Genomic DNA, 21,572 nt, shown 5'->3' with positions numbered 1-21,572 from the left:
AATAAGCTGATACAGGATCTACCATTTTGAAACAGCATCCTAACTTTCATCTTGAAATAAAATGAAAGATAATGCTGTTTATAGATAGTAAGTATAAGATACCTTGTAAAAACCCATCATTTTCTGTGTCAATTAAAAATCACTGAAAGAGAATCATGAGTAATAATCTGGCAGAAATCAATAATCATTTTGACAAAAACTGTCCTCTGGGTAATAATACTAATATTCTCCCTTGAATCAAAACAGTGGGTCACAGAGAAAGTGAACTACAAATTGCCCATGTTCCATGCAAACTTCACTGTGAACAATGACGTGTCAAGAAGTATTCATATTATCAATCATAAAACCCATGTGTTTCAGCAAGGAGGAAAATACAGCTATCTGTCACTTCTGGGCGAGGCACATAGAGCTGAGGAATGATAAGATTTCTTTTCTGCAATATTTCTGCATTCATATAGGCAGAATTTCATGTTTATACTAACAATTAAATAACCCCAAATCACCTTCATCACCCCTATATCAAAAGGGTAAGAGATCAAAAGAATCACTGGCGTGGATGCACTCCTGCACAGTCTATGAGTCCAGACTGTATTTCTGCTTTAGAGTTATCCTTTTCCCCTGGTGTTCACTGACTGTAGTTTTTATATAATGCACATACAAGCTGTCATCATGATCACTGAATTCAGGTGTTTTTGTGGGAAGAAACAAAGAAATAGCTGACAAGAGGGTATCTGGTTGATGGCAGGAAGAGTAAGTAGCAAAAGTGGGGCCAGTGAGCAATTAACTTTGATGGAGTTAGGAAGATAAATATAGAAAAAGATATCAAGATAGGTAAAGAAGAGAAGATAGGTAAGGACAAAGAGAAAGAAGTCAGGGAGAGACAACAGAAGAAAGGAAAATCAAGTAATAGAAGAGGAAAGGCATAACAGAAGAGTCACATGAGACAAATCATCAGATGCCTGAGTGGCCACTCATGATGCCACTTGTGTTGGCTACTCCACCTTGATTGTGTAGCATTAACAGCCACTCTGTTGTCTTCCTGCTGTGGCTAGAGAAAAAATACAGCGACTGTGCAATTCATTCAAGTAAAAGAGCTTGCAAATGAGTGCATTAAGGACAAGGCAATTAGTAATATTTCTTGTTCTTTTTTTCTCCCTCCTAAGATCTTACTTCCCTTCTTGCAAGAAGTGTACAGTTGACACAGCCAATGCTTCCATCTCTGTGATTGTTTGTCCATTGCTCTGTGACCTGCTTTTGCACAACATTTTGACTAAATCAGACCTGTAGCTGTTATAGATGTGGGAAAGTGGACTTTTCCTCTCCCAGTGGAGAGGCAAAGGGAATTCATATATATCCCTCTGTCCATTCATTATTAGCATTATTACTTAACCCTCAGAAAAACATAATAACTTCCCCACACTCACACATTAGCAGACTTTACCTAAGTGTTTCACCAGATGATCCCCTTCTTTTCCACAGGTTCACCAGGCTGCTTGAGCGGCTTGCAGCCGAAGATGACTTTCCATCCCCTACATGCATGCGGACCACAGTCGATGTGGTGAATGCGCTGCGTACGTTCCTTTCAGGCTTAGCAAGGATGATGTAGACCTTGGGCACAAACATACAACCAAGGGCCACCGTGGCACTCAGACTCACTGAGAAACACATGGTGATTATCTTGTAGTTGCTTCCAAAATATATTGGCACAAAAGCCAGCCATATGATGCAGGTGGTATACATTGTAAAGGCAATATACTTTGCTTCATTGAAATTAGCTGGGACATTTCTTGTCTTAAATGCATAAAAGGTGCAACTCAAAATTAATAATCCATTGTATCCAAGGGGGGTTACAACACCCAAGTTGGTGGTGTTACAAATCAAGTAGACCTCTCGGATGCTTGGGTAATCATGCATTATATCGGGTGGCTCCATTATAAAGAGGGCAACAATTATGCCTAATTGTATACATATCAAGATAAATGCAATAACAAGTTGGGCACAGGCACTCATGAATCTGGGTTTCTTTGTACAAATTTTCTTCTTGCTTCCAGCCAGGATTCTTGCAATGCGGTTGGTTTTAGTTACTAGAGCAGAATAACTCATAGCTGGGGAGAGACCGATGCCAATTCGTTGAAGATAGCAGTAAATCTGTTGAGGTTTTGCGATGAGACAGAAGGTGCACAAGTAACCCAAGCAGATGCCAGCTAGAATGATGTAGCAAAGTTCTCGGCTGGAAGATTTGACCACTGGAGTATCACGGTACATTATGAATATAGCTGTAACAAACAAGGTTGCCAGCAGACCCAGGCACGCAAAAACAACCGCTGCAATTGGTTCAGGATCACCCCATCTGAGATACTGGACCGGGATGAGGTCACAACCTACAGGGAACAACAACAACAAAAAGTAAATTGAAGCATGTAGGAATTAGATTGTTTAATGACAATGTTATAGATTGCCCCAATTTTTCTCTTATTTTCTCTTTCATGAAGTTGCTGTTACCATCAGTGTAAGCTAGTATTATGTTGATATAATGGCATACTAAATATTTTTCAGTGACAGCTTAATTCAGTAACACACTTTATCTGCTTGGAGTCTAACAATCTAACACTATGACTGAAAACATGTCCAAACAAATTAAGAAGTCACCTCTCATCACAGCAGAATATATATGCTATATATATATATATATATCAAGTTGCATTGCTTTGATGTGAAATGCTCAAAAGTTGTCTGTATAGCACATGTCCTTTGAGGAGCAGATATCAATGATACGGTAACATACACTAAGTATATTAGTACTTATTTAATGACTATGCAGATATTCTAGCCATCAAGAAAAAGAGTACTTCTTTCTCATAGAGAATAAATTTTTTTCCAGAAGGATTTTTCTGGGATTAAAGATGCAGATATACATAGTTTGGGATGCCCCACAGTGCTCATTTCCTTATCTGTCATTTGTGCTTTGAAGATGTTTGAGGAAGTAATCCCTCATATAGTTGACCAAATCAAACTGATAACAATAAATTAGAATCAAAGCTGAATTAAAAATGTTCAGCCCCTTCTAAGGATATTTAGTTTTTTTTTTCAGTTTCTGTATAGGTTAACAAGTCATTCTTTGTACCCGTCTGTCAATGATTTATGGGCTGGTTAGGCCTAGTTCTGTGATTAGTGAGGCAGAGGGACCCAGGGGCCCACACCCCCAGGAAGGGATAAAGGGAAAAAAAGGAAATAGAGAGATGGGCCTGAAAACAAAACAGCAGCAGCAATTTGAGGAGAAACAAACTAACTTACTAAATAAGATATTGAAATGCAAGATAACACACCATAATACAAAATAATACCGTATAATTAGAGTTGAAGCTAATAAATCAAATAAATGAGAGTGTCTGAAAACCAAAGGCTTTTCATTCCACAGTGTGCTTGACTAGCTAGTTAACTTGACTAACCTTTATTACAAATTAAAAATGACCTAAAAATTTAGGACTGTTGGAATAGAAGTGCTTTTTGTTAGGGCCAGACAGAAAGATGTGAGCCTGCCTCAGGGTAGAGGGTGGTAAAAGCATTTTTCTCCTTGGGGATGGAGTGCTGAGCATTCACATCTGTATTTTTGGTAGCGAGGGCAATTATTTGGATGAGGACTGTTTAATGAGAACCTGGATGCTGAGCAATTCAAATTAATGAAGTAGCCTGGGATCTCAGTATCATGATGATCAGTAGAAAAAGTAGGCATCTGTCTTTTGTGGAATTTCCAAGTGTAAGATGTTTAGTCTTTACTTTCAGTGGAGCTTAAAGTATTTTGAAATCCCTCACTGACATTCTTAATATTAAAAGAAAAAAACTTTCCATGGAAATAATTTTGGTTAATATTAGATTTAGATCCCTTCTCCCAGTATTTCTATATTATGTATTTCTAAATGATACTGTAAAAAAATATAAGCATTTACAATAAGATATAATAAATATGTTGTCTGGAAAAAATAGGAGGCAGATAATTCTGTATTCCTGCAGAAAAATTAGCAGAATAAGGGTAACCAAATCTTTGACCTAACTGCAGGCAAAAATCACCTATCCGTATCACTTCAGTGTAACAGAATTTTGTCCTTGATAACTAAACAAAGATTAATTGGCCATTTGTATTTTAACTGCTTTGGTGTGATAAGCTTTCTGTTGCAATAATAAAATTATTGCCTTCTCTTAATGTAATAAAGACATTAGATCTTCATGAAACACTCTTTTGAGCATTCATTAACTCCTTTTGGTTTTAAAGGGTCTTCTTATTCAGACTGAGGGATAAAAGGTATTTCATTCTAACTTCATCAAGATTAATGTAGCATGCAAATGACATCATTAAAATCATTCTATACCACTAAGAGTGGTGGAAGAAGGGTAAACAGCAGAAAGCACTCTCTGGGGTAAGTAGATATCCTTCCTCTTGTGGGTTCTTTCCAAAGAAGTTTTTCAGGCTTGTTTAGCTTAGAAAAGAGAAGGATCTGGGGGGACCTCATTGCATTATTCTAGTACTAGAGGAAGCTTAAGAGCAAGAGGGGTTACCAACTTTGTGGATGCTCCATCTCTGAGGTGCTCAAGTCCAGGTTGGATGGGAACTTGGGCATCCTGAGCTGGTGGGGGGCAACCCTGTCCATGGCAGGGGGTTTGGAACAGGGGGGGTTGGAACTGGGTAATCTTTAAGGTCCTCTCCAAACGATGTCATTCTATGGTTCTATGATTTTATCAGATATGATGAATATTTTGGAGAATCCATTTATTACCAGCCTCTATTTTTTATGCATCTTGGACTGGAATTTTCTAATGTACTTTCCTGACAGCCAGCCTTAATCTGCAGACAATGATATAAAGGCTGACCTGTGCACAGTTTCTATCATTATAAGAGAGGTAAACCGTAGCCAAACATTTCTTGCTGGTTTAAAACTATTTGACACCTTTCTTGCTTTATTACCCTTTTATATTCTCTTAATAAAACACCTGAGAAAAGAGTTGAAACTTGTGCCATTTTGATTCTCCGTCACCGAGTATACTTTGCAAGGGGAATGCTAAGCTGTGCAATTTATTTTTCAATTAAGATTTAAAGACTGGATATTCTTCATAAAGCAAATGATTGGTGAGGTTTTCATTTAACAGCTTTGCAGCTAATAGTTTCTGACAATGACACTGCAGAAAGAGATGATCAAATCAGTTGAAAGAAATATGGGAAAATGGCATAGTCACTGTACAGTCAGTTTGATGGCCATTATTATACCAAGGCAAATGCTGAAAATGCTAATAAAAGAACTCATTCCCATCCCATAAATAACTGTGTGCTCAATAGTGATTTGGAAAAGATCACATCCCACAGCTCACCTCTTACTCTTGATCAATATCTCCAAGCACCTGGAAAGTCTTCTCTCTATGCTGGCTCAGAAACTCCAATGAGAACAGAGCCAGCAGGCCCAGTCCTGTCTTCCCTGCAGAGGGCTGAGGCAATCTTTGGCTGGTGGAAGAGCTTTTAGGAGCAAATCCAATTTGGAGCAGTAGAGAGTTGTTTTACTCTATGCTCAAGAATTCACTGCTTCTGGGACCAGAGCACCAGTAAAATTGAAATAAAACAATCTCTATGTTTCTCTGGCCAGAGACATGGACTTTGAGAGCTAAGTACTAGATATACATGTGAGTAGCAAGACAAATAGATATAAAATATCAGAGTTCCATTCAACATGCAAGGGAAGAGATTTGTGCAAGGAGCATTAAAAAAAGAAAAAAAAAAAATCACCAACAAATTACAGACGAGAATATCTGAGGATTCCTTGGGATGGAAAAGAAATAACTATCTGATATTCTGGAAGAATATCTGCCTCTCTAAGGATGGGCTAAATGGTGCTATATGAGATGAGAGCTTTTGAAGGTTTGACCCTTGCCATGGGTCTATGAGTAGCATCTGTTCTTACTGTTGAACTAAACTTGCCACTTCTGATCTTTCATATTGCTTTAAAATTAGTTCATCTGGATAAGAGTTCACAGATATGAAGCATTCTGTTATCATTCCTATTTTCAGGGGATTTAATCATGACACTGTCTTAATTTGTTATTATAGCCTTGATTCCTAAGAGAGCTTACTGTAGCTTCACCATCCATAAAACTGACAATATCTTTCATGGCAGGCAATATGAAACACATAATTAAACTAGTTCCAAAGGTAAACATGACAGATTAAGGCTCGTAAATAGGATGCAGTCTGAAAAGTGAAGGGAATTCAGGGAAATCCCGTAAGTCAGCATCATGAGTAAAAGTTAATTAACACTCCACACGGAGAGTAAAACTGACAGAAAGTTACTTCTGTTTTTGTAAATTCTAAATATTTTTGTGGCATTAGACACCCCTTTAAAAAAAAGTTGTACTATTATTTATCTATTTATTTATTTTATTCTTGTCATAGATAGCAGGAGTTCAAGTGCCACGCCTAAACAACCACCTGAATCATAGAATAGTATCGTAGACTTGTGTGAGTTCTAATAGACCTTTAAAGATCATCTAGTCCAGCTCCCCTGAAAAGAACAGGGAAATCTACAGCTAGATAAGTTTTCTTAGAACCCTGACTGACCTGACCTTGAGGATCTCCAAGGACAAGGCATCCACCACTTCTCTGGCCAGCCTGTTGCAGTTCACAGCTACTTAGTCATGAATCTTGACATGTGACTTACCACACATGATTTAATGTGTATTGCTGCCATGCTGTTAGATATTTTATATGGCTATTTCTGAGTGTTCTGTGTGCCATAATTCCAAAAGATGGAAGAAGGGAAATCTTGATTAGTGATCCAGATTTTCAGATGTGGAGAGCTGAGAGACAGGAATGTAGGAGTCAGAACCAAAATCCTAACGAATCTGGCAGGGAAATCTTCATAATACTGATTTTTAGGGGGGATAAAACCCTAAACTGTTGCATAAACTAATAAAGTAAATGTGAGAAATACACTCTTCAAAGTCCTGGGTAAAAAATCAGCACTGCTGATGTCCACAAGGAATATGCACTATTGAAATGAGAGAGCACATGTTTAACATTTCAGTACTAAGATCTGATACCTTTTGATGTAGTTATTTGAACTATTAAGATCAACAATTCTTTGTCTTGTTCCAGTGGGACCTTTAATAGTCACTGCTACAGGAGGGCATGTGGAGGCAACCATCTGCTTAACTGTAATCTGCAGCAACTTCTAGGCTGACGTGTTTACTGAAAGCATCCATGAGGGTTAGGTTTGCACAGTACACCTCTCAGGAGGTGAAGCTACTAGTAACTCAAGTATACTGATTTAGCTGTGAACTCCAGTAAAAGGCAAGACCGTATGTCTTGAAATAGTTCATTGAAGTTACTGTATGACCAAATGGAGAATGGTTCCTAAATTAAACAAATTTGCAGACTGATCAGAACAACTCATGAACTGGGAAATCATCCTCAAAGGCAAAAGAGCAGAGCAGGGATGGCAGATCTCAAAAGAAGCTTTTCTTGGAGCACATGAGCTCTCCATCCTCAGGTGTAGGAAGTCAGGAAAGTAAGGCAATAAACTCCTATGGTTCTATTATTTTATGAGTCCCTATAAGTACAAGCTTGGGCTCAGGACATAGCACCAGTATGGTCAGATCATGATGAAGTGTTTTGACATGTAGAGGTGGAGTGCACTGTTTTTCAGTCCTTGCCATTCAAGTGTTGTTTGGATACTCCAGTTCCTACCTACCATTTTCAGACATGAAGACAAGACCATAAAGCTGCTATACTGTGTATGCTGTATACTGCACTTTATTAGGTGAAGGAATTTTTGTATCTATAGCAAAAAAGTATATTTCTGATGTTTAGATTTGGACCAAAGAAGATAAGAAAGTTTCTTCATCCCACCCATCTTTCCCTTTGGACTTACTAAGCCTTACTGTACTTGAGATCTCACAGCTCTTTTTCTTTTATGAAAATAATGTTTTCCTACACACACTTGCATTCCTTCTGTCTGCTCTCCTCCTGCATCTAAACTTTGGTATTCCACAGGCTGCTGAAAAAAAAGTCTGAACTTCTTTTTGCAAGCAGCGTCCCAACCATTATATCTTTTTTATATTGAAGTCTGTGGTCCAAAATGATGCTGGTCACTGAGTATAAGAAAACTGAAGTAATGTTTTGTTGTATAAGCCAAGAAAGGATTCAAAAACTGTTTTTATCTAAGTTCAGATCTCTGGCAGACAGTGAGGTGCAGCTTTGCATTGAAAGCCTTTTCTGTCACGTGGTTGGTAAATTTACTGGCTGAAAAACCACAGGCTCAGAACCAGAACTCTCATCTAAAAGTACCCATGCAAGGAAGACTTATTCCAATGAGCTCTTTGTGTATGGCCTTGAGGAGCTGACATTAGCTAAGATATGACTTTATCTTCCAGAAAAGAGATGCAGACTGCTGCAGTATCACATGTAGGGACATTTCAAGCAGATTGGTGTGTGCTTTGAAAAGTTAATGGGCAGTTTCCTCGCCAGAATTCAAAATACACTTCCCTCTCCTTATATTTACTTGACATTTATTACTAAACTTATGCTGTAAACAAAGTTAGATTGAAAGATAATTTTACAGGCTGCAAAAGTTGGGTCTATAAATATGGTCATAAAAATATAGAGCTTGATATATCATATGGATAAGTTGGGAATAGACTTTTTAAAATGTGTTTTTTTATACAAGGCTAAATAAGACCAGACCCAACCATCATGTGAATAATTAAGATGGGAACCATAGATCTATGATGGTAGGGGTCCTCTTACCAGGAACGTATGCTGTATCAGCAAGGAATCAAGTGTATTTCTTCTCTATTCCTGCAATACAAGAATGCTATTCCTGATATGAGAGGGGTTTTCTGACTGGTTGCAGTGTGTTCAGGAAGGCAGTGCTGGAGGACCGGGACTGACGGAGAGTTTACAAATGTAATTTACTACTGTTTCAGTTTTATCAGTTAAAAGTTTTCTTGGGAAGTTTCCTGTTTGACAGTTTCTGATAAACCCTCTGTCAATTTCATAGCTAAATTATTTTTTAATTATTATTTGCAGTAATGAGTATCCTTAGCTCATCTATTACCACAGTGTAATATCCCTTACCAAGGAATGATTTTGATTAACTTTATTTATAGAAATCTATGTAAAGGCAAACAGTATCTATCTGACACTCTTCCAATTACATATATTCACCCAGAAAATTGTTTTTCATTGTCTTCCTTCTCTTTAATCTCATTCATTTCCTACTTCATCCACAGAAATTATGTGTAAACTGAGTCCATGAGCTCTTCAAGAAAAAGCCTGTCTCTTCTCCCCTTATGCAAAGTCTGCCATAATGAGAACCTGATCCCTGAACAGTATTTGAAGGGTCTGTGTGCTCTCACCATCTGAACACTCAAATGCTGTCTATTAGTCATAAAGAAGAGAGGCTGGGATACAAGTGTTGGAGCAATTTTGCCTCAGAAGCAGGCAAATCGGCTTTCTGCAAGAGTATGGAGATCTACACCATGGCCAGAAGAACATGAAACCTACATTTTAGCAAACCATCTGGTGAACAAGGGACTGCTGCAAAGCTAAATCTGTTTGAAGTACCATTGCTTTCAACAGCAATAATTGCCACAACTAGTTCAGATTAAAAAAAAACTTCCCCAAAGCTCTTCTGTAACTGCTTGGGAGATAAATAAAGCTATATGAAGTTTGACTTTCTTGAGTAATTTCTCTGATAATTATTCATTTCTTGATGTGTTTGAGAAAGGGCATGAGCTACATAACCTGTTTTGAATTCAGTGCTGGGACTAGATTTTTTATTTCTAGATCTTGCAGTTTATGTCTTTAGAGAGCAGCTGAATTAAACCAAGGACTTCAGGATCAACTTGAGGAAAGATCACAAATACCAGTTTGAGTTCAGATTTCAGTTATATCCCTAGGTTTGATCTGACTAAAACAAAGAGTCCTCATACTCACTTGTATCTGCCATTTGCTTCTTCAGCTCAGCTGATGAACACATTAATTGACAAAATAAGCACACTCATAACTTGTTTACCTGTAAGCTCATCGTTGGGCCAGGAGCCAAGCTGGCAGGCCTTGCATGTGTATTCATCAAAGACGTACTCATTCTCCTTACAAGGAGTGCATGTCCAACAGCAACTCACTTCTCCTTTACGAATCACCTGAGTCAAAAATTGATATTTGATTTAGCAACAGAAACATACATTCATGCTGCCCCAATTGCTAATTGCTATTTTTATTATTATTATTATTATTATTGTTAAAGAGAACTCATTTTCATGATATGTTTTTCATCCGAAAAGTGACCCAAGCTCCCCATTCCCAAACCAGAAGCCAGCAACCCAGTAGAAATATAGGTGCAGGTACAGAAACACAAAAAGTTTTTTCTTGTCTGAAGAAAATAAGCAAGATTCAAAGTATCATAGATGTCAGTGTACAAACAGAAGCCAGTGCATGATACCCAAGACACAAAATGTACTCCACTGTGGTCCATACTGGTACTGTGTTATGACAGAGAGTAACAGTATGGCAGAGGTTGGAATGGACCTCTGGGTCCATGTAGCTCAACCCCAGCTCCAGCAGGGACACCCAGAGCAGGGTGCCCAGCACCATGCCCACATGGCTTTTGGAGATCTCCTAGGGATACTCTGTGACTTCTCTGGGCATCCTGTGCGAGTGCTCCATTACCTGCACGGCACAAAAGTGCTTCCTGGTGCTCACAGAGAACCTGCTGCATTACAGTTTGTGCCCACTACCTCTTGACCTGGCACTGGGCACAAACTGAAAACAGGTAGAGTGTTTATTATCCAAAGATTTTTTTCAATGCTTTTTTTTTTTTAATCCAATTGTGAGTAATTTGTTAAAACTGACTTTTTTCCAAATATCAAATTGAACATCCTTTCCGGAACTATTTAGATTACTGCATTTCTAATTAATGCCTAGAAATGAGAATGTTATCTTAGTTCATTTTAACATCTGACCTGATTTCTCATTTTATAATTTGCTGCCAAATGTCATTGCATACTCATGATTGAGATGTAGATTTTTAAAGACCTTTCTTTATCATTTCTGGCATTGAAAACATCTGTGCTTTTTGTCCATATGGTTTTTATTTTATTTGTTTGTTTATTTAAATAAAGCTTCTCGATCCATTTGTTATTTCTTAACAATTTCAAAACAAATAGTTTAAATTATATCGCGAGAAGTAGGTTGACTTGTTGACTTGTTAAAATTTGTTATTCTCATGCAATTATGAATTTAGAAGAGGGTAACAAAACCAGAAGTCTTTATTGAAATTTCAATAAATGAAATGATACTTAGTGTAATAAAAAAAAGACTGTCTTGCTCATATTGCTCTTTATAAAGCTGTAGTGAATAAAAAGTGCAATTAGTATCTTTTTCATCATCAGTAGGGGTATTTGAAAATTGGATTTTACCCACTACTTCAGATGGATTCACAAAACACTGCTGAGTAACAGCATCTCGTTACACAGAAAGTTTCAAATTCCTTTGTAATAACTCATTCCAACATAATCCTGTAGGAAAACCACCAAGAAGTTAGGCAGGATTCAGCTTTCCCCACCATCTGTGACTGCAGTGAACATAAAGGACTATACAGTAAACTTTGAGATTCACAGTTGGTAGCCTAATGCAGAGCATAAGGAACTTTTCAAACAATCGGCTTGAAGTATGTGTGTATGTGATACACTGGCTTAACAGAGAAGAATTGACAGTTGGAGGAGATGGTTTCACATGTCTTTTCCAATCTTAAGGATTCTGTGATAATCATCTTCTGAGAATCCTTGAAAGCATAGGCAGAATTTGGAAGGAAACTTACTAAAGGTTACTGAAGATGCTTCCCATCTCCTGAGTTGTGGACATAGGTTACAAAGGATCTCAGAGTAACCCAGTTCTGAAGTAGTATATGTGTTTGCCTGTCTCTTTCCTCTTGAATATATGTCCTTGTATCCGTACCAAGCTAACATACTGTAACTATGATTAGTTACTGGGGGTGTAAACCATCCACCCTTCCCTCATGTGTCTGCAGAAAGTTTATTTCCATCTGAACCAAATGTCCTGTCTGAACAGTGAAAATAAATGTGCTTCTGAACCAAGATTACTCTCAAATGTTTTATAATCCTAACTGAGGATAAACAACTCCTGATTTGAAATAATCTATGTATTTCCACAGTTTGGAAATCTGATATAACTGCATATACCTGCTACACTGAAGACACATGTATTTGATCTGATGGAACCTGATGAAACTGCAAAAGACCAGCCAGTGAATAAATCATGATAGCTGTCCTAAAACTGTGCAAGTCTTAGACAGAAGTTTTTCACTCTTGGTATTGCAGAGCATGGTCAGCCTCCCATCAGCCCCTGCCACTTCCCAGATTCACAAGTGCGCCACATTAACACAGGAGAAAAGTTGTTTCTTTTTCAGTTCATGCCATTCCATCATCCATGACAATCCTCTAAGTGCACAAACTTTTAAGGAAATGACTGCAAAGGCAAGTTAGGGACCTGTTGACTTTTTATTCATTTTGTTTCATGGAATGCTTCAGAACAACACAGTACAGTTAATATATGATATAATAATTTATCTTTCTTCCTTACACCACCAACAGCAGAGAGGTAGGAAAACAAATAAACAAACAAACAAAAACCCAAGAAAGAAAGGAAATGACAGAACAGGTATCATTAAAAGAAAAATAAAAATGTTACTTACTTCTCTTGCTGTTCTAAGCAGCAGTAGTTCAGTGAAGATACCGCAGATGTGAGGTGTGAGTAATAATGTCCCAGTTTAGATGTCTATGTCTAGCCCTGAATTAGTGGCAATTATTATTTATGAATTACCTGCAGTTGTACTGACAAGTCCCAGGCAAGGATTTACACTCCGCTGAATCAGATGCTATTAACATATGCAGAAAAAAAAAAAAAAAAAACCAAAAAAAAACCAACCCACACACAAAAACAAACGAAAAACCCAATGCCTAACAATATATGCTCTAAAGCATTTGGATTATGAGTATAAAAAAGGCAACAGTTCACAGATGTAGAAGTACAAGAGAATAGTAGCTTATAAAAATTGGGAGATGACTGTGATACAGGCAGAAACTAAATATATATGTCTGTACACTTTAATTAAGGAGTGAGTTAGTACCTCTATGAAAGAGATAGGAAAAACTTCAAATTTCAAGCCTATTCATACAACTGAAATACGCAGAAAATATATTTACCTTTATCTGTCCTTTTTCACAGGGTTCACTGCACACAGATCTGATGATATTATTTTTCTCTGACCATATTTCATCATCATCCATTTTCAGCTCACCGTTGTCCCAGCTGCCAACATTGATATAGTCAAAGTAGTCCTTCCCCATTTTCTTAAAATTCATGATTTCGTATCTTGAGAAAAACAAAAGGGAGATACAAATGAGAAGAGCATCACTTGATCTAGTGAAACAAGCCTCTGTCTTTAAAGAGCCCTTCCAACTCAAAACAGACTATGATTCTATGGTTCTATATTCTGTGTTTCACATTACAGTAAAAAGTCAAAATCAAGATTATTCAAAATAAATGAAAAATTTCCAGAATTGTGTTTTGCTCTTGATTCTTTTCCAAGTCTCCTTCTTTTCTTTTTATTTTTACCTTTTTCCCAATCTAAGTACCCAAATTCCTGAGAATGTTTATTTGTTTAAGGAAAATAATGAAAAAAGATAAGATTCATCTACTCTAACTTCAGGAACTTAAAGGAGCTAAGTAGGGAACCTCAGCTGTTCTGGGTCCCTTCTACAAAAGACACAGGGAAATCTAAACACAGTGCTCATTTGCCAATATCAAGTGCTTCTTACTCTCTGCATGTGCTTATTTCCCTGCTGAGAGAGAACTGATAAAGACAGGTAAGCCCCTAAAATGAGGTGGAAGCAAGCTAGTCCTGCAGGATGAAAGGACTCTTTTCCCAGCTAACAGCAATAGGATGAGATGTAGTTGAAGTTTCACCAAGGGAGGTTCAGGCTGGAGATTAGGAAACATTTAAAAAGTGGAGAGGCATTGACACAGGGAGGTGATAGAGTCACCATTCCTGGAGATGTTCAAGAACTGTGCAGATGTGGCACTGAAGTGCATGGTTAGTGGGCATGGTGGCAGTGGGCTGATGGTTTAACTACATGATCTTAGAGATCCTTTCCAATAGTAATGAATCTATAATTCTATGACTTCAGCAGCTGTAAGACTGCATGATACAGGTTGGGTGTGACACCTGAAGAGGTATCAAGAATCATTCATCTTTCACAGACTCCAGAAATCTGGGACTTGCTTCCAAAAGATCTGAGCAAGTGATAGTGTTCATGCCTTTTAGTCCAGGCATTAGGTCTTTGTTTAAGAACAGATCTAAGACTTGCACCTATATTTTTCTTTTACAGCATTGCATCATCAAATGCTATTCTGTACCATACACAGGACCCTCCTTCCTTTTTATGAGTGATCAGGATGTATTAAATTCTTCATAGGCTTGATACACTTCTCCAGATGTGGATCTCTGAATGTTTTAAGCCAGGAGATAAAATCTAACTACCTCAGAAAGGAAAGTAGTTTGGCAGAGAGTCAGTGCCAAAATCAAACACAGGTCAGGACCAGGACTGCAAGCAACCAGTGAAATAAAATGGAGGTGAAGCCTGACTGGATGGCCAGTATGACATTATGACATTATGAGACATATGAGGGACCTGTTTCAATGGCCATGGTGGTGATTGGTTTGGACAAGATGATCGTAGTGGTCTTTTCTAATCCTTAAGACTCTTCAGTTCAGTGAGAGTCTTACTCTTTCCAAGATGAAAATAAATGAGCAATGACACAGCTAGTGAGGAAAAATTATTATTCCCCTGAGATTCAGATACTCTGTCAAAATTAAAAGTGTGAATATCAGACTGACACATACAAATTTTATCCAGATAATAAATACATAAATCCAATTAAACAGGATGATCTTACATGTGATATAAAATACTACTAATAATATTTAAAAAAAAAATTGCAAGGATTTTCTTTTTTGTTTGGGTGTTTTGATTTTTATTTTTTTTTTTATTGCTTTTGCTGAGGTTTTCAAACATGATAACATAATAATAGTCCATTCAAGCATTAAACAGACCAACCTAAATGTTAGCCCAGAAGCCCTTGCAGTCTTTATTCCATGTTGTCAGGACACTGTAATGCTCCTCTGAGGGTTACTTTGTTAAAGCTGTCAATTCAGAGTTTCGTGGGCAGGGAAACAAAAGTACTGTCAATGTTCATCAGGCCACTGGAACTAAAATAATTATCCCTCCAGTAGCTGCAGACTAGTTCCATGCTTGTATCCCAGGGGGGATACTGGAAAGAAACTTGACATATTAAATAAACCCATTGCCTCAGTATGTAGCCTCTCACAAGACCTCTGCAGAGAACAGTATTGGTAGACTGTTAGTAATACCCAGACTCAAGAAGTTCATTTCTATAGCAGAAGTTCATGAATCACTGGTTCTCTGGAGCTTGCTGGAGACACCACAGGGACAGTTTGTCACTTTAGGATAGGAGAGACCAGATGGTGCAATAACACATTTCCAGCAGTGCCCTAATCACAGTGCAAAACACACTTGTTTCAAAACAGAAGTGCCATGAGTTTGCTAAGAATCCATATTCTGTTGGTGGCAAGTACAGAAGACATCACCAACTTATTTTTCTTGTCTTTTCTTGACTTTTCAATTTCATTCTTGGAGTTTCCTTAGTATTTGCAAGTAGCTTTTATCACCCTGAGAGATCATGGATGCTGCCTCCCATGTCTCCATCTCACCTAAGCTTTCCACTTGACTACCTATCTACTTAAAGCTCAGCTTATATATGAAGAACTGTGGGATAGGGCCAGGATTTGAAGCATCTTATGAGATTAATGATCTGTTTTATAATGTCAAAACCCTTTTGCTATACATCAAAATCTGGAGCTATCTAGGTCAGGAAGGCTTTTTACATTCTGTTTTCCTGCTTAGCACCACTATCACAGTACAGCTGTGAGGATTTACATTTCTGTTTCACGAAGTGGAGATGCAGCTAGCAACAAAAGTGAACAGGGGAGATATTCCATTACAAATGCATCATCTCTCAGCTGTAGCAAACAGTATTTGACAGTGCTCAAAAGACAAGAAACTACTCAGATCTGGGAATTAGAAATGTAGCTTTCTACAAGATCTTACTAAAAAGTACATTTTGACTCAATATTGGCTACTTTAAGCACAGAGTATGGATTTAATGATGTGACAGTTTTAGGACAGAAGGGAACAAAGACCTGTGCTTCTATAGTAACCAAGCTCTGAAAAACATTTTATTCCCTCTCACATTTCTCTATTCTGAGTAGGCAGTCTGCTGTATCTCATACACATCCAGTGAGGCAGGACTTTCCAAAAGCCACATTACACTGAGGTGCACTATGTGGAGGCTCCAGTGAAACTCTGTGCTTTACTGTGACTTGAGCAAATGAATGCACACAAGATAATTCCTTCCTCATCTTTATTAGAATTGAATATTGAATATAAAGAGACCAAGGTATTTGTTAAGTTCCTTGAGGCAAATGGAATTGAAACAATATTTTAAAGAATGCCAACATGAAGAAAAGATAAATATAAATTTAGCTGTTGTCATTGGTGTGTTGTGTCCTATATGATTCATTACCAAACTCTTTACTCTTTCTATAAGAAACGAGTGGAAATGAGGTAGGAATAATACAAGATGCAATTAATCGCACCTAAATATCACTAAAATCAAACAGAAGTCTTTTACGAAAAGTGCGTGACAAATCTTATGCAGATTTTGTCAGGAAAAAAAATAAAAAATCCAGACTGTGTACTTTACTTCCAAATTCAGCAATTTTTGTAAAAGTTGAAATAGTGGAAGACAGCCTTGCTCACCAAAACAATACTGACAATAAATTTCCGCCCTCTTTTTTTTTTTTTTTTTTAAATTTTTTTTTTTTTTAATTATTTCTTGGATTCCTGTCTTTGAGTTTTCCTGACAGCTCCTGGTGCACTTCCTTACAGTATGAGTCTGAAGATTTTTGGAATATGTGTTTCTGAAGGACAGCTTAAAGCAGACTATTTTTCATGTGGCTGGCCTGCCATCTTTGAATGAAAATGTTGACATCACAGGTTTTCAAATAAAATGAGAAAAAATAATTTCCGAAATTGTAGAAAACTTTTGAAATACCAGAATTTTCTGACCAGTGGGATTTTATTTTCTTGTCCTATTCTGTTCTGTAGTTAATTCTTTTGTTTCAGTTCACATTAGAGGGAGAGGACAAAATGTAAATAATGAGTGCATAGGATGACCAGTTTTCCCTCTAGTCATCCTTTCACAGATTGCCATCATACAGAAATTTAAAACTTTCCCAATAATGCTGACAGAAAGGACTGCCTTGATCAAACTGGAGTAAATGCAGTGAAATGAGGCAGGAATCCACTTGCTGAACTAGAAGAAAAAAATAAATAGAGTTTGAATGCTATCAGACATGCTCATCTTCGGACAGTTCAGTAGGCAGAAAACTAGAAAAAGACACATTACTATTCTGAGTATGTGCTTCCATATGGACACTGCATGTATGCCATAGCAAATAATGTTTAGCTTTATTTAATCTGTTTACAGAAGTACACTATGAATTACTAGTTTAGTGTGTTATGCACATGACACTGCTTCATTTGGAAGGCAACGAGGTAGACTTTTAATTATTCAAATCAGAAAAAAAATAAAAAACAGACTAATCAACACATCTTTTGTATTTTAGCTTCTGTAGTAAAGGAGCTATGTCTGGTTAATTATTCCAGTCATGACTTATTCACTTTCAAACACATAATTCAGAAATACCAAAGAGAGAAAGGGTAACACTGTGATGGACATTATGGTCTGCAAACACAACATTGAGGGTCTTATGGTTTACCACCCACAGAGGACGACAGAGTATGTGAAAAATTCATCTATTTTCTCCAGTTAGATTATTAGATATAATTAAAACCACACAGTATTAAAATGAGTTATTCTGGAAAAATAAGCTCAGAAAGTCTGAAAATATGAAAAATAAGGAATGAGATCTTAGTTCTAATGTTGTGTGAATGATCTACAACATACAGTTAGCATGTCTGCTCTTTAAATAGTCTGACAAATGTTCACATTACCTTCCTGGTGAGTCACCATTCTCATCAAACAAGATCATGTCCCCAGAGACCCCAGTAAAGTTGGTCTTCATGAGGGACTCCAGCAGCTTCCGTCCATCTATGGGTTTCATGGCATCACAAAGGCCAACATAGCCTGGACACAGAGACAGCTGCATGTTGTGGAGGCCGTAAGCCATTGAATATATTGCGTTGATTACAAAGCCCATCTTGGAGTCCTGAACGTGCTGTGTCCTCAGCGTCATCTGGCCTGCCAGGGAACATGAGACAGCAGGTATTTAGTGTTCAGGGATGAAACACAACCAGCTCCTTAGACATCTGCTAATGGATTGGTTATTAATAGTGGAAAATGTCCCCTTGAGCTGCTCTTAGTTCTTACCAGTAAGCAGATTGACTATGTTAAAAATAATAAATATCAATTAAAATAAAATAAAAAAAATTAATTAAAAAAAAAAATTAACTACCCAGTTGATTTTACTACTGCAATTTTACTATCCAGCTGTTGCTGTTCCCTTTGCAGCTCTAGACCTTATACACTTCTCTCTCTATAAATATATGTATGTACACATACGAAGCATTTGTCATAAATGTTATAATACAAAGCTTTTGTGATTCCAGGAACTTCTCCTAGACTGTAGAAATCTCATCAAAGCCTCAGAAACCTTTTTAGGGAATATTGGAGGTGGAGATACTAATGTGGGTTGTATCCAGTGGTTTCCTCGCAGGTGATATGTCTATTTCAGAGACATGGGAATCGATACTGTTTAAATAGACTGACCTAGGAACAGTTGTTTTTTCCTATACAAAAAGTTTATTATGCTAATAACTGTCCAGTCTCTGTGTCTTAATATTTCCCAATATTTCCTACTGAACCATATCCCTAAGGAGATCTGCATGGGGGCAGCCAGAAATGAAAGAAACCAAAACGACCTTCTCTGTCCATGCTGTTGGAGCCTCTCTCCCAAAGAAAAGCATGGATGGAGCATATACATACCCACCTGGGCTGCTGGAGCAGGACAATGTGAGAGAACAAAATGTGCTATGAAAATAGTAAGGTAAAGTCATTTCTTTCTTGAAAGAAATGAGAGCTAATACATGAGTCTGAGTGTGGCTCTCATCCAATGTGATGGATTTTGGCAGTATATATCCAGAAGACATGCATCCAATCTGATGTCTAGGCTACTTCTACAGAGATGAATAAGGCTTTCCAGCAGAGAGTTGATAGCATCATAAAGTAGATCCATCTATAAGATCACCTTTTTATTGGTGAACAATAACATTACTGTGCAGTGTTAGCTACTCAAAAATTCTGAAGAACTGAAAATGTCAGGAGGAGTAATAAAGATGCATAGTTTGTATTGAAAATACATTGTGTAGAGGTCAGTAAGTGAAGAATAGAACTGGGAGTTCCCTTAGAATCATAAAATCATTTGCATTCAAAGTGTCCTTTAAAGACCATCTAGTTTAATGCCCCTACAATGAACAGGGACACCTACAGCTCTATCAGGGTGTTCAGAGCCCTGTACAGCCTGACCTTGAGTGTCTCCAGGAGTGGGGCATCACCACCTCTCTGGACATCTCTCTCCCTTCATGCCTTCTGTTTCATGCTGGAACTTGTATTTCCAGCTCCATTCAGCCTCAGGAACAGTGTTTAACACTGTGGATAGTTAAGGGATATGAGCTTGAAATATCTGCAATTGCATAAGCTTGGGAGAACATAGAATGTTGTTCATTTCTTCTCTTCTACCAAGGTACCGCTTCTTCCTAATTAAAAATAATAGGCATAAAACTGAAACAGTGGAATACATGTAGAACTCATATTAATTGAAATTAAGTGGAAAATTGAACAAGGATATTACATTGCAATACACAAAACTTGTTTTAACCAATTATTCAACCTCAAAATTAACAGCTCACAAACCATGCAGTTAATTATAGTAGCCACTAGTATGAATCAGATTTGCATCAGCAATAGTATTTATTATGAAACAATATTTCAGCTGCATTATTGCATGTGATTGCTTAAAATTTAATAACTTAATTCTTATAGGAACACTCTCCACTGGGCTTTGTGCTTCAATTTCACTGAATTATTATTCTGACTTTTGTTAAACATTGAATTTCATTCAGTTCACCTGATAATTTGAGGCTGCTTTGTTCTTCACAGAAGCTGCTAGCAATTGTCAATGGATTTGTGAGGGAATTAGTTGCTGCAAGAATTTTAATATACTTTCTGCTGCTGGAGAAGATTTTAGTGAGAGGTTATCTGGCTTACTTTAGAATACAGGGGCAATCCAACCTGCCACGTCTGACCATCAGTTTACATGATCTCATCCCTTTGTGGTTTCTGCAGCTTCTAATGAAGCACTGGCACAGGTTGCCCAGAGAGGTAGGTGGTCCATCCCTGGAGACATTCAAGGTCAGGCTGGACAGGGCTCTGAACCCCTGATGGAGCTGTAGGTGCATATGTCCAATGCAGGTCGGTTGGGCTAGATGACCTTTAAAGGTCTGTTCCAACTGAAATGATTTTGTGATTCTATGAGTCTGTGGTTCTAGTTAAGGTGAACATCTGAGAAAATGAGACTTCGTTTTTTCTTTTTAATGTATCATAACACAGTGTTCAAAACAACAGTGGCACCAACAATTGTTAAGTCTGACAGTGTTTTTCAGCTCCTGTTTCAGAAAGTATGTAGGCATGCCAAACTTGAAGCATAAAAGTAACCTGACTGACTTCAGTGATCAGTGGCTTAAGGGAAGTTTGAAAACATAAATTTGAAGCTGGCCTCTTAGCCAAAAATGAAAGTAAAGTTACCTTAAATCTATCTCTAAAGTGCATCTGATTTAGGCGTTGTTTGCTTACATGTTATTTCCCTCTATCTTAGCTGGAATTCAAACACATTTTATTGACAGGCACTATCTTCAGTCAAAAGCCTCTCCTGAGGCAGGATCATCAAAAGATTGAGATGAGACTGATGAATTTTATGATGATGACATCAGTGATGTTCAAGGGAATCAACTACACATTTAATCAAAAGGAATATAAAATTCTAACAGAAGATGAAGAATTTGTACAGAATTACTAGGCAGAGTATACATACTTACACACTGGAGACCACATGCTTGCTTATAATACCCATAGTAGAGTTTGTCTATTACAGTCAAAATAAAACCTACTTCTATGTGTTTTACTCAATCTTGTACATTCCCATGAAAAACAAATTTGCAAATGTAATAAAAATATTTTACTTTCTGAGGGGGTGGGAAAATCTGACATGATGCCGTGGCATGGAGAGGTAATCAGGACATGTCCACATGAATGTATTAGTACACTTCTGGAGTGGGCTTTCAAAGTCTATCAC

General features: G+C 37.5%; 1 protein-coding gene across 4 annotated transcripts in view; it reads right to left on the bottom strand.

The window, feature by feature from the left end:
* The window catches only part of GRM5 (glutamate metabotropic receptor 5), a 228,658-nt gene that overhangs the window by 22,005 nt on the left and 185,081 nt on the right, over positions 1-21,572 (bottom strand). For all 4 annotated transcript variants that reach the window (XM_015852354.3, XM_015852353.3, XM_015852356.3 and 1 more), the window contains 4 exons: positions 18,217-18,463; positions 13,264-13,432; positions 10,056-10,182; positions 1,442-2,381 (listed from right to left, as the gene is read on the bottom strand). In XM_015852354.3, the coding sequence (XP_015707840.2) occupies positions 1,442-2,381; positions 10,056-10,182; positions 13,264-13,432; positions 18,217-18,463 (1,483 nt within the window). The remainder of the gene's footprint in view (positions 1-1,441; positions 2,382-10,055; positions 10,183-13,263; positions 13,433-18,216; positions 18,464-21,572) is intronic.

This window comes from Coturnix japonica, chromosome 1, assembly GCF_054131305.1.
Source record: "Coturnix japonica strain WE chromosome 1, WE-NBRP24, whole genome shotgun sequence".
NCBI classification, from domain to species: Eukaryota; Metazoa; Chordata; class Aves; order Galliformes; family Phasianidae; genus Coturnix; species Coturnix japonica.
This window is presented reverse-complemented; position numbering and strand designations above follow the sequence as displayed.